At 35.3% G+C, this 14,285-nt stretch overlaps 1 protein-coding gene across 1 annotated transcript in view; it reads right to left on the bottom strand.

Annotated features, from left to right (window-relative positions):
• Nucleotides 1–14,285, bottom strand: part of LOC144439954 (roundabout homolog 1-like) — a 135,768-nt gene that overhangs the window by 7,144 nt on the left and 114,339 nt on the right. Inside the window, exons 6-22 of the mRNA XM_078129187.1 lie at nucleotides 11,835–12,025; nucleotides 11,118–11,208; nucleotides 10,333–10,471; nucleotides 9,430–9,557; nucleotides 8,564–8,691; nucleotides 7,828–8,141; nucleotides 7,325–7,452; nucleotides 6,687–6,881; nucleotides 6,104–6,253; nucleotides 5,279–5,406; nucleotides 4,583–4,966; nucleotides 4,184–4,355; nucleotides 3,547–3,735; nucleotides 3,113–3,158; nucleotides 2,569–2,636; nucleotides 2,272–2,319; nucleotides 120–249 (exon numbers count right to left, since the gene is read on the bottom strand). Coding sequence (XP_077985313.1) covers nucleotides 120–249; nucleotides 2,272–2,319; nucleotides 2,569–2,636; nucleotides 3,113–3,158; nucleotides 3,547–3,735; nucleotides 4,184–4,355; nucleotides 4,583–4,966; nucleotides 5,279–5,406; nucleotides 6,104–6,253; nucleotides 6,687–6,881; nucleotides 7,325–7,452; nucleotides 7,828–8,141; nucleotides 8,564–8,691; nucleotides 9,430–9,557; nucleotides 10,333–10,471; nucleotides 11,118–11,208; nucleotides 11,835–12,025 — 2,629 coding nt within the window. The remainder of the gene's footprint in view (nucleotides 1–119; nucleotides 250–2,271; nucleotides 2,320–2,568; nucleotides 2,637–3,112; nucleotides 3,159–3,546; nucleotides 3,736–4,183; nucleotides 4,356–4,582; nucleotides 4,967–5,278; nucleotides 5,407–6,103; nucleotides 6,254–6,686; nucleotides 6,882–7,324; nucleotides 7,453–7,827; nucleotides 8,142–8,563; nucleotides 8,692–9,429; nucleotides 9,558–10,332; nucleotides 10,472–11,117; nucleotides 11,209–11,834; nucleotides 12,026–14,285) is intronic.

The following is a 14,285-nucleotide window of genomic DNA, read 5'->3' on the forward strand; positions in this document are numbered from 1 at the left end:
TCTGTGCAATTATATCTGGACCAATCTAAGTACAAAATAGGAGTGTGCAATATTTCAAACTGTGTGCAAACATATCTGGACCAATCTGACTATGGAATAGGGGTGTGCAGCATTCTTACCTGTGTGCAAACATATCTGGGCCAATGAATACATTGGTGATATTGTCATTTGACATAATATTGTCTTCCTTCATCTGTCCATCAACATCCAATACATTAGGTTGATAGTTGCTACCTACAGCACTGCCATCTGTAATGTCAATGTAGGAGTACTTTTAGAGTGACTACAGACTAACAATAGATACAATGTACCCATATACAAGTATATATAGATACAATGTAACCCACATACATGTATATAGATACAATGTAACCCACATACATGTATATAGATACAATGTAACCACATACTTACATATATACATATATTGATACAATGTACCCACATACCTATATCTATAGATACAATTAACCACATACTTATGTGTGTACATAGATACATTGTAACCATACATTTATATGTATATAGATACAATGTAACCATACATAAATGTGTAACCATACACAGTGTGTAACCATACACAGTGTGTAACCATACATAAGTGTATACAGCATTTGATTTCATTAATACTTGGTGCTTAGGTACTTAGTACATACTATGATTGGTCTGAAGTTTCTAAATTATCTGTATTTGATTTATTTTCACTTTAGAGTAATTCTGTCCAGGCAGCAAGACAATGTCTAACTTGGTTGTATTTACAAGTTGTCTTGTGAAGTAGATGACTTTGGCCAAATCTATTGGACTTGATGAAGCTGTATAGGATTTAATGGTTTGTTTTTAAAATTGAATATTTGAGTACATTGGCACACCAGTGTAGAAAGATTGTATCTACTATGCAATTGTATAGGTAGATACAACCGTACTGCACTGACGTAATAAGGTATATAGAAAACATTATTATCTGCAGTGACTACCTGTAGCTGGTACAGAATTACTGTACTTGAGTCATGTAACCACCCTGGGCACTTTCATTGTAACCCTTTTAAACAAACAAGTTTGTAAAAACAAAAGCAGTGGGCTCTTGTTTGTGTGATGGTGCTAATACATCTCAGTGCACTATTACAAATATTGGATATTATGATCTTCATTTTCATTCTTACAGATGCACAACAAATAAGTCTTTCTGGATTTAAACTTACAAAAACAAGAACAGGATTTTATGAAAATAGCATTTATGTATTTATGGTTGACAAACAGACGAATGGGTTGATTGATTGGTGAATGGCATGAAGGAGGGATGGATGGATGGATATGTGCAAATCGGTAGCTTGATGGTTGGTTTGGTGAATGGATGGATGGACGAATAATTTGATGGTTGGAGAGTTCATTGCTTCATGGATATATTGGTGGCATGACAAATGGACAGATGGATGGCTGAATAGTTGGATAAATGTTCGATGGCTGGATGGTTAGGCTTACATATGACTGCCATGCCAGAGAGATCAGTTGCAGGCAAAGAAAGACAGAATGGTGATAGTGATACAGGAAAAGTGAGATTTGAATAAATGAGAGATAGCAATGCAGTGAGTGTGAAGAAAGTTAGTCTGTTTGCGGTGCTACTGGTACTCGACTTATCTCTTATACTGATACCACATTACTTGTGTTGAGAGAGTGAAAATGTTGATAATTAGGGTAAGACTGATTCATTAAGCCATATATACCATACTCCCAAAAGCCGTTATGAAACACATGTACGTTAAAGTTACATGATAACCATATGTACCGGTAAATTATCACATGTACACTTCACATGCTTCATGTGTTAACTCCAGTGTTCATCTCTACTGTGTTCATTTACATAATGACTTAATTTGATTAACATCATGGCTGTAATCAGGTTATTGGGTGTTCATTTACATAATGACTTCATTTGAATAATGTTGTCATGGTTGTGATCAGGTTATTGGGCACACATTTTCAAATCGTAATTACCAACATTTTTACGTCCTCAACACAAGCGTGGTATAACACTTCTTAACAGATGAACCAAGTACAAGTGGCGTCATAAACACTAGCGTCATAAACACTAGTGTCGCAAACACTAGCGTTGTAAACAGGATAGAAAGAAGGATGAAAAGAATGACAAGGCTAAAATGCAACTACTTTGTTAAACATACAAGACATAGAGTCTATCAAAATCTACAGTAAAAATCCAATCCATGTAAAAAAATATCATGGATCTCTGAAACAGAAGGAGAATAAAAGACTCACTCTGAAAGCAGCAAGCTGGAGGAGGTGACATTGTCTTGTAAGGCGATACTATCAATGCCAAGGTCAAAGATCGAGTGCAAAAAGTTAGAAAACGTTGTTAGTAAGATGTTTAGAAAATCGATATGTAAACACAGACAGTAGCATGCTACAACTAGTGTGCAAAAAATGATAACATGTAGACAGACAAAAACTGTGCAAAGCTTGCAAACTACAATGAGAATTAAAGCATGCACAACATGACACATGACATAAACACAAACATAACATAACCTGAATTGTCATGGCAACCGTTCTCACCAGAATTGTGCTGCCAGTTCTGATCCATCCAAGCTGAGGTTCCATCGTGATTCATTGTACAATTTCTACTGAAATATTAAAGAAATATAGATATTTATTAATTATGATACAAATTATACATTAATTAATTCAGTGCAGAGTTTAGCTTAGATTTTGAGTATTGTCTCCCCACAAGCCTAGTAGTTCCCTAAAAGTAACGCCCAAGAAACAGGTCCAAATTCTTATAAGTTTTTTCATTCTTTCTGCTCTGTCAGGTTATATTTGCACATACATACATACATACATACATACATACATACATACATACATTATAGACACAGACACACAGACACAAACAGACACAGTCAGTCAGTCAGTCAGTCAGTCAGTCAGTCACAGCCATAGACACACAGAGACAGACACACAGACAGACAAACATACAGACAGACAGACAGAGACAGACAGACAGACAGACAGACAGACAGACAGACAGACACACACACACACACACACACACACACACACACACACACACACACACACACACACCTGTACATGTACTTACCTGGTGGACATGGTAGATGTATCACCTGGTGGTCGACTGACATGATCTAAAATTTAAGACATGTAGACTGTATTAATTCATGATTCAACATAAAATTATTGCAGTGTGTAGACATGTAGGCATAACAAGTACTGTCCAATAGACAGTAATAAGCACCAAGTGTTATATTATCAAATGCATTGTCTAATACTTACCAAGGTTGATATTATCAAATGCACTATCTAGAGTACTTACCAAGTTTGATATTATCAAATGCATTATCTAGAGTACTTACCAAGTTTGATATTATCAAATGCACTATCTAGAGTACTTACCAAGTTTGATATTATCAAATGCATTATCTAGAGTACTTACCAAGTTTGATATTATCAAATGCATTATCTACAGTACTTACCAAGTTTGATATTATCAAATGCATTATCTAGAGTACTTACCAAGTTTGATATTATCAAATGCAAGTGCATGTTTTAGTCTTCGTCGCTTGTACAAAATAACCACAAACAAGAGTAACGCAATCCACACCACCACACCAACTGGGACGATGAAGAAAGGTTTTTTCAATACACCCACTATCTTTTGACCAAGACTTACTGCCTGTGGTGCCATGGTTGACACAATGGGATCTGGAATGAGAAAAATACAATCTTATTGTACCAGCCTGCAACATGTTATTGCCAGTTGTTTTAATAGATATGAAGCAAGATTTTATTGTCAGAACTCAGTGGGAATGTAGTTGATCAGGAGGTCTTGTTTATGTTGACTAGCTCTCTATGTTTGCTGAGACAGAAAGCTATTTTGTACACAGACTTTTAATAACCAACAGCAAGATCTAAATGGATCTTGAAACAAACATTTATATCATCAACCACATGACATATTTCTTGGCTTTTCTACCATAGTTTTTGTGACAGGATGTATGTGTACATGTGAACACCACGAGTGACACGATAAATTTCATCACGTTAACTTACAAAGTTGTATATATTTCTTGGCTACTCTATCTAGTTTGTGTGAGCAGGATTATTGGATAAGTGTTAACACCGCTAATGATGTAATAAATGCCATATTTACCTAGTTGTACATATATTTTGTCATTGGCCACACCAATACCAGGCCTTGTGAAGGCTGCCACTTGTATAGCATACAACATACCAGGTACTAGATTATGTAGTAGCACATAGAAGGTTCCATTATCTGTTGTCTTGTTGACATGGAAACCACTAGCATTGCCAAGACACCAAACCTACAGAAACAATGATAACATTTCAGAAGGTTATCCTTACGTTAAAATCAAAGAAACCTGAACCGTATAGAGTAAACAAACAAACAAAAAAACAGTGTTCCAACTTAATGATCAAGATTTGCTACCAAACATAATACATTGTCCACACTTATCCCTACTTAAATAATAGTCAAGATGTACAAACAAACCAACATTATGAAATACAAATAACAATAACTATGGCTTACATGATATCCATTAATAATACCATTGTGGCGTTCTCTAGGGGGAGGCTGCCACTGAATCAGAATAGCATCACTGCCATTACTTTTTGCAGTCACGTTCCTTGGTGGTGCACTGGGAGGTGCCATAGGCGTAGTGAATGTACTTTCAATTCTTCTGCCAGTTAGTCTTAGATCAGGTGGTAGTTCTCTGTATGGTACTACTGTGAGAGTGTACACTGTATACGGTGTTAAATCTTGTACAGTGTGCCTTTTATTAGCTTTCTTATCTCGGCCGAATTTTAAGTTTTCAGCCGCGATGTCGTATTGCCTGGTATGACCCACGCGACTGTTTTTCGATTGTAAAGTGATACTAAATCCAGTGAGAATATTCCTCTGAAATTGTCCGACCTACAAAACAAAATTAGAATAGTTTCAGGTCCAAAAAAAAATGTACACCTCCAATTTCCTTTGTGGTGAAGACTACACTATGTTTATTACAGAACATCATCCTTATCTTTTGCCTTCACATCTACACTTGCAATCACATTTAAATCAGGTTATCGGTTGGTTGCCAGGGGCAATATGATATATTATCAACAAAGACACCCTCTTGAATAATCATGATTTGTTGATTTTTCAGTGGCCATCTTGAACACTGAGACTGAGTTCAAAGGTTATAAAAGATGGACTTTACCATAATAATGAGTGGGGATGACTTACTTCCCAGATGACTGTGGCTTCATATGGGTTATCTGTGTCAACATTGTCTATCTGCATCTGTATGGCATTCAATTTCTTCTGTAGTTCAGAGGTGTTCTGTGTGATTGTTGGGTTACCTACACCATCAGCTATGAAACATAGAGAAGAATTGACACTGTCAGAGATGTGAAAACAGTACGCTATGATAAATTATTAATCAGTCCATCTATTTGCCCATTTGTTAATATATCTTTCTATTTATTTATTTATCTATCTATCTATCTATCTATCTATCTATCTGTCTGTCTGTCTGTCTGTCTGTCTGTCTGTCTGTCTATCAGTCTATCTGCCATTTTGCTTACATGTCTGTCTGTCTGTCTGTCTGTCTGTCTGTCTGTCTATCTATCTATCTATCTATTATCTATCTATCTATCTATCTATCTATCTATCTATCTATCTATCTATCTATCTATCTATCTATCTATCTATCTATCTATCTATCTATCTATCCATCCATCTAGTCATCTCTGTATCAGTCTATCTGTCTGTGTTAGTTTGTCTGTGCACTGCTTTCAATTTTGCAAAAAAAGATAACATTGTTGAGATAAGGTATGATTGTACATAACTGATGTTTGGATATGAGTTAAGTAAGGTATAATCTACTGAGTTCCCAAAGTTAAGGTAAATGTGTGGAATGATTAATTAACAAGATTTACAAGATGCCCACCCACCCATCCACTCACCCACCCACCCACCCCCTCCATCCCATCCCATTACTGGGACAGCAAAGACAATGATGACATCACCTTCTAAACAGATTTAAGTATCAAGAGTACATTAACTTACTTTTAGTTGTGATAGACTGTGATACTCCACTTGGTAGACTAACACCATGTGAATTGACAGCTCTGACCAGGAATATATATGTGGTAGATGGTCGCAGTTTACGCACCACAAAATTTTCACTGTGGACATTCCTAGAGACTACGGTCCACCCTGTGTAAAAGGAATAAAAAATACTTGTTAAAATTATCTTGTATTTCAAGCTTGTGTAAAATCTGATTTGTTTACATTGACCTTTACAATTTCATGCAACACAAATTCTTCATCACATCAAAATTTGACCCCATGTACTCCTACTTTTGACATTTGACCTGATGTAACCCTACATCTGACATTTGACCCAATGTGAACCTACATCTGACACCTAACCCTTTGTGACCCTATATTTGACATTTGACCCCAACCAATAGCTCGCAGGAGTGTCTTACTCACAATGACACATACTCTTCATTTGATTGAACTTTGACTCTATACAGACCTTTGCCCCATACAGTAATGACCTTTGACATTGTATGGTAATGACCTTTGACCCAGTATGGTAATGATCTTTGACATTGTATGATATTGACCAGCTATGGTTACTTACCTGAGCCTACATCACGACTATAATATTCCACGATATAATTAGTAACAGCCGATGCACCTCTGTTACTGTTAGGTCGCCAGGTCAGTTTGACTGACGTCTTGGTGATATTACTTGCTTCTGGTCTGGATGGTTGACCTGGAAAACTAGATGGTTCTGGTGTACGATGTATCAGAGATGTTGTTGTTTCCGTTCGCTCTGAGGAATGAAAATGAAGACAATTATTTACAGACTTTGGTTGATATATGTGATATGTCTGTGAAAAAGAAGGTCAAATTAAAATACAATGGAACTTTCTTCTTGCAAATCATACCTGAATACTAATGACTACCCTTACTTACCAATGACTACCCTACTTACTAATGACTACCCAACCTACCAATGACCGACTACCCTACCTACCAATGAATAGCCCTACTTACCAATGACTACCCCAACTTACCAAGGACTACCCTTTCTTACCAAGGACTACCCCTCCTTACCAAGGACTACCCTTACTTACCAATGACAACCTCTACTTACCAATGACTACCCATACATACCAAGGACTACCCCTACTTACCAAGGACTACCCTTACTTACCAACGGTTACCCCTACATATCAATGACTACCTTACCTACCAATGACTACCTCTACTTACCTATGACTGTAAGGTATGCACTCCAGTCTGTTTCACCACTGTCACTTGATGCAATACATGTATATTTACCAGTGTCACCAATCCTTAGATCAGAGATTTGTAAAGTACCATCATCTAGCAGAGCAATTCTGAAATAATATTAAATAAAACCAAAGATAAACATAGTAAATTATGTATTCATTCATTTTGATACAAGTCTTCATTGAACACACAGCCCCCAAGTTCACCCAAAGGTTAAAAGACTGTGCTAAGTCAGATCTGGCACGAAGATATCAAATCATCTCCTTGGCTTTGTTCCTACCACACTTTCAAATCAATGCTTGCATTCACATTCTCACATTATTGACAAAATTTCATTTAAACTATCACATGATGGTCACATGACAGACAACACTTTAATTGTAATTATCACATGACTATCACATGACCATAAACACTTTCATTCATTGGCAGTTGATAGATTGATTTACATGATGTGCAACATTATCAATGACATATCATACCTTGGTTTTGCAATTATCAGGAAATTGTCTTTGACCCAACGTATACTAGGTGATGGTTCGCCTGAGGCTTGACATGATAACATGGCAATACTATCTACAGCTAGAGTCTGGTTTGATGGTCCTTGTCTGATGATGGGTGGTGGACTGTCTGTCAACACTATCACTTTAAGATTTGCTCTGACTGTAGAAGTACCAGCTACACTTAACGCAGAACATGTATAGAAGCCTTCATCCTCAAGTTGGACATCCTCAATTTCTAATTCCCCTTCTTGAGTGACTGAAAACCGGTCTTGAACTTGGCCGGGAAACAGAAGCTCCTGTAAAAAGAAATGAAAAGAATGGTTTTTGATTGGGAAACTACTTGGGATGTACAATGTGTGATATCTTTGTGATTTCCATGGTTACTAATATATACAATCCAAGTCACTGTAACATCCAGTTTACACCAATAAGATGTCTTTTATAGTACAAAGTTTACTTAATAATAGTGACAGATAAGAAGTGTCTTTATAGTACACAGTTGTCCTTAAGTGGCAGATAAGTATATTTTATAGTACACACATTTCCTTATTAGTGTCTTACATGAGTAGCTATGGCATTTGTAACATCTAACTATGATGTAGCTATGGTAACTGTGTGTAGCTATGGTAACTAATGTAACTATGGTAACTAAAGTGTTCCTATGGTAACTGAAGTGTTCCTATGATAACTGTAATGTGTAAGTATGAACACTGACCTGTTCTCCTCCTGGTTTTTGCCAGAATATAGCAGGAGGAGGATTTCCTGATGCTCTGCATTCAAAAGTCACTTTTTTATTGACTGCAACAACTCTGTCTCTTGGTACTGTGGTAAAGGCAGGTTCAGCTGTAGATGAAATATTGACTGTTACTCTAGTCAAATTATCAAAGGCAGACATATATAAAACACAACAAAGAAACTTAACGCCAAAATGTAGGATTTTAAATCTGCTACATTATTTTAATACATTTGTTACATGTTCACCAGTTTCACTGTTCTGTATGGTTATTATCATTTCTTTTTCATGTATGCGACTGAAATCACTGGCAAATATTCAAGTTATTGTATCTTGACTACTTTTCCTGTTGCTTAACACACATAAAAACAAAATCATTTCAATAATATTGATAGAGGGCGCACTTCATACAATCCTCAGTAATGCTACTGCCAGAGAGTGAATGGGGATAATGTGCACCAACACACTGAGAAACATATCAAGGCAGCCATTTATTTTTATAACTGTTTAATTCCAACTAGACTATTACCATAGTTACCAACCACTGTAAAAAAAAAAGAAACCTTGAATGATTCAATAGGAACCATTTGCCTGTAAATAAATTGTAGCCATGGCAACTGGTAAACACCATGCAGGGCCACTTACATAATGTCCATATATGGTACATTTGTCAGCTCAGGAGACTACGTATGCATTATTTACTAAATTGCAAATGATTCCTTATGGAGTAACAGTTAAATGTGGTAAAGAGAGATCTTGAGATTTGAAGCCATAGATAGTATTTAGACTACAACAGATGTGAGCATGTTGAACAGTTTGGTTAGACATGAAATTATTAATAATCCTACCATGGATACTGAGTCTAGCCTCTGCATGACTTGCACCCACGTTGTTTTCACCAGTACAAACATATGTGCCTTCATCTACAATGCTAACTTCTTTAATCTTTAATGTATTATCGTCCAATATTTGGTATCTGTAAGACAAAAGATTGAATATTTCATTTTTTCATTTTTCATGTACAGAGTAACATTTCACTATACAGCACTGTTGTCTTGAAAACCCCTGATACAAAATATACAAACAATACACATCCACGTCATATGATAGGCTGAGAGCTTTTATCTCCAAACTGTCTGAATCAGTCTATGATAGAGGGCGCTGTTTATCACGATCATTTCATAAAGTGTCCCTGAATGTTCAGTACGACTGTTTTGTATGGTCATTTTGAGTTTAAAGGTGTCTGTGTTTGTGAAAAACATGTTGTGGTCATCAGTGAAATGTACATTATGTCAACTCCACTTTGTTTTGTAAAATGTCACCTTCCAGATCTTCACACCTCAATAACACATTTTAACTATCATATGTTCTAGTATGTCAACTCTTAAAGCTGTATTAGGTGCAAACTGTACTTTCTGAAACTGTTTTGTTAGAAATATTGACTAAATTTCTCATAATATCATACACCCTGAATAGTACTGAATCCGTGTACTAATGTTGGTATGCAAATTTGTGTAGGTGTACATATCATAGGTATAATAAATCGAATAAAAAAAATCAACATTCATAATTCAATCATGATTTCAACCAATTACTCCATATCTTATACATAAATCAAATTAACATATACAATGTCTAATTATTGGTAATTTAACAATATTCAGTGATTATATTGTTTGCTGTCTGATCAAAAAAATACTACTTGAGTTACCCGCTAGTGCAAGTTTTATTTGTTGTTTAGTTAAACATACCTTCCTGCTGGTAGCACACCATCTTTCTTATTCCAAGACACAGTCACAGCAGGATCTCCAGACACAGTACAATAAAAATCTATATCATCACTGACAACAGCTGTCACATCAGATGGTGTCACAATAAATGTGGGTTTTTCTGCACAAAAAAAATTGATAATAATAATATTGATAGGTTGTTTACAAAATATACAATGCAGAAATGAAAAATGCAAGACTTCACATGTTAACATCAGCTGAACACACCAATAAATTTACATAATTGACACATGACATGCATACATTTACATGACTATCACAGCATGACTACATATAATTAACATATCACATGATATGAATACATTTACATAATTAACATATCATTACATATAATTAAATAGTTTACATAATTAGTATATGGTATGAATAAATCTAAATATCTAATACATATATGAATAATTTTACATATTTTGCAAATTGCATGAACATATTTGCATATTTAGCACATCACATGACACATCAATTTACATATCTGTTTAACCCATCACATGACATGGATAATTGGAATTTCACTCTGTGTATTCAACAACTGTATTTGTCCAAAAATATTTATCAGCTTGGTCAATCAAATGACTTATACAGGTTTTTGATCTCTCTTGGTCGGCGACCCTCATCAGAATGACAAATTCCATCACTACATCTGACCACTAGGTGGCGGTATAATCAAAAGCTCAATGCTAAAATTTTGAATGGCTTGAGTATTCTAACCTGTGTAAGTACAGTTGCACTTGTTTGGTAATGCTTACCTCTAACAATTAATGTCACTTCTCTACTGCGTTTTATACCTACAATGTTACGCCCAAGACATACATATCGACCAGCGTCTTCTCTCCTAACCTGTCAAGTCAGAAGAAGTTGAATTAATTCAGAGAATATTGATAAATGTTAGTTAGTAACCGAGTGTTGGTGATACTTTTTATTTTATTTCATAACCATACTTTAACATTCTGAATAAATTAGAAATGACAGTTTAAGTCAGAGGGGATCTGAATGATAAATAACACATGACCTATGACCCTTAACCTTTGACCCTCTTTACATAATGTATATATTTTCATCATTGCCTACCGACAATTGAAATAGTGGACAAGGTATTGCATTGGTTTTGGTAAACATTATATGAATATTAATGAGTCATTTGCATAATTAGGTTGGTATGTTTTGTAGTCCAATGTATGGGTATGTTTTTATAAGTGAATTTTGCAGGTATGTTTTGATCAGTTCATAATAGTGGTAAGTTGAATACTAATGAGTCATCTCCATAATTTGGTTGGTATGTTTTGATGTTTTTTGTAGTCGTTTGTATGTGTAGGTTTACATCAGTAAATGTTGCAGGTACGTTTTGATCTGTAAATTTTTTTGATAGGTTCTAGGTCTTGATGTGCAAGTAAATTGTTTGTATTAGTTGATGACATTGCAGAAATGTTTGTTGGTATGTTTTTGAAGAAAAAGTCCTCCTGTACCTGTGCAAAGATGAGATGTCCTTCTAAAGCTTGTTGTATTCTTTGGCCATCTACGATGACACGTTCTCCATTTTTCTCCCATAATGCTTCAGGTTCAGGAAAGCCTCTAGGGGGCGCACATCTCAATTCAGCTTGATCCCCAGCTGCTCCTATAACATCTTGCGGTTCTTCTCTAAATTCATCTTTTAAAACTATCAAATAAGAGAACATAACAATAAGTTATTTGTACTCCCTAAGTTTGGCAAGATTATTTAGTCAGTACAAGAATGAATGTGCATACATTGTAGATGCATAGATCACAGTTTAATTATGTAAATTTCTATACACAGAGTCAAACATTTCTTGAAGCAAATCCAAATTTTCACTTAAGTCTTATTAGCATTGTCAGGGATGTATTACACTGGGCTGTTGAAATAAATTTTAATTTGCTTCCAAAAAAATGTTTACCTGTGAGTGAAAATAATCAACTGTAACTATTTATTCAATGTATAATGCATATAAATCAATCTTTCCTGTATAAATATAAATAACTATTTTTTATATTGTAATGCATGTTTTTACCTAGACCTTAATCTGGGTTTTATTATTGCTAAGCCCCCCCCCCCCCCCCCCCCCCCCCCCCCTTTGTGTTACATTATTGATTTGGATGTGAAAATTTCATCCTCGTAATGTCAAGTTACCTCCATCATGGTCGCTGCTATCACCATGGTGAATGTTAAATCAAAACCAAAGTGTAAAAGACAAACTACCCTAAAACTGGTAAAAACATCCATTTTGATCAAGACATCTCTGCACTCAAACAAAAAACTGGTCGACCCAAAAACTGGCAAAATGTCAATTTTTGATCAAAATCCAATCAATCCCTTTGTGAGAAGAGCTTTGAAGTTAAGGATAGTCTCCAAGCTAATCTTTTCACACAAGGCCTCCAAAAAAATGGTAAACCCCCCAAAACCATGGAAATGTAGGTCTACTCTGATCCAATCAAGTGAAATTGTTGATACTCATCTACTAATTAGATTCAGTGGATTGAGATTCATGAAAATTGAGAAGACACCATGCATTTATCAGCATTGTCTAATCTCACAGGACAATCACAACTTATTAGCAAATATTGGACACAGCCACCAGACTACAACTCACACAAAACATGCAATACACCATGATGTAATTTACAACGACAAACTGGGATGAATACTAATAGCTTAGTCTGACCCCAGCATCACTGGTTTTGGCAATGTCGCGTTACCATGTCTACGGGGAAATCTACATTTGAGATGAACTAGTATGACATTTATCATGTCGTACTATTTGACTCAATCTTGTAAATTTACAAGTAAATTGGTGACAATTTATGGTTAATTGTGAAAACATTATCTATGAGATTGAATATGACTTTTTAGGCTGAATTCTATTATATCTTAGCCTATATAATATCACATCTGTTCTTGTAGGTCTGTTCACATACATAGTACATTAGAATAGCCAATGGTGAAGTTGATCAAATAAAGTACTTTATATGCTATTTTGGCATCCTTTGTTATTAAAATACAATTTCTGTGGTGACATATATTTCTACCACTATGCTATACATGTGTCCATGTCAATCTGATACAATTTAGACTATGATAAAACGTACATACATACATACATACATACATATAGACAGATAGACAGACAGACACATAATGACTTGTGTTATGTTTACTCTCTTCATCTCTCATATATTTCAATTATGTTAAATTCGACCTGTCAGAATGCATCATGTATATATTTTTTACAATTATTTACAAGTATTTTTTAATTGTTTTCCTACTGTTTTCAAGAATTTTAAATAACAGTACCATTTTCATATGTGTTGATAGATACAGGTATGCATATACTGGGGACTGACATTACAGGAGATGAAATCATGACATTGTGTTTGGTTTGAAAAAAGTTTATGCAAACATTTTTGTTTAACTTAAGGTGACAGCATTTCTTCAGACTCCTAATCATATTGCACTGTCCTGTCATAAAAGTTACATAAATAAGTTTTTTGTGGTGTTACAATGTGTCATCAGCTTACATCACCAATGTTATTGACCTATCAGTGGTTGGTATTTGAAATTCAAGATGGCTGCCAGTGATTCAAGATGGTTGCACCCAATCAGCAGATGGCGCCAGAGTTTTCATTGAACTTCAGTCAACCTTACACATTTAGTTCCTGTTCCCTTGTGACTTCATCTCCTTTTCTCTTTCACAAGTCAGCTACTCTTCATTTTAACTCTAATTGTTAGTGGCTAGTGTTTCGTTCATAGTTTCTTTGATGTTCAGAATGTGGAACTAAGTGACTTTTACATTGTTGGCTGATCAACTCAACCAAGCCTTTGTTACATAGTTGGCTTCAATCTACTGAAAATTGACTTCACATCACCATGACAACAACCATACCTATACCATTAAGTATTCAGT

Source organism: Glandiceps talaboti, chromosome 9 (assembly GCF_964340395.1).
Source record: "Glandiceps talaboti chromosome 9, keGlaTala1.1, whole genome shotgun sequence".
Taxonomy (NCBI): Eukaryota; Metazoa; Hemichordata; class Enteropneusta; family Spengelidae; genus Glandiceps; species Glandiceps talaboti.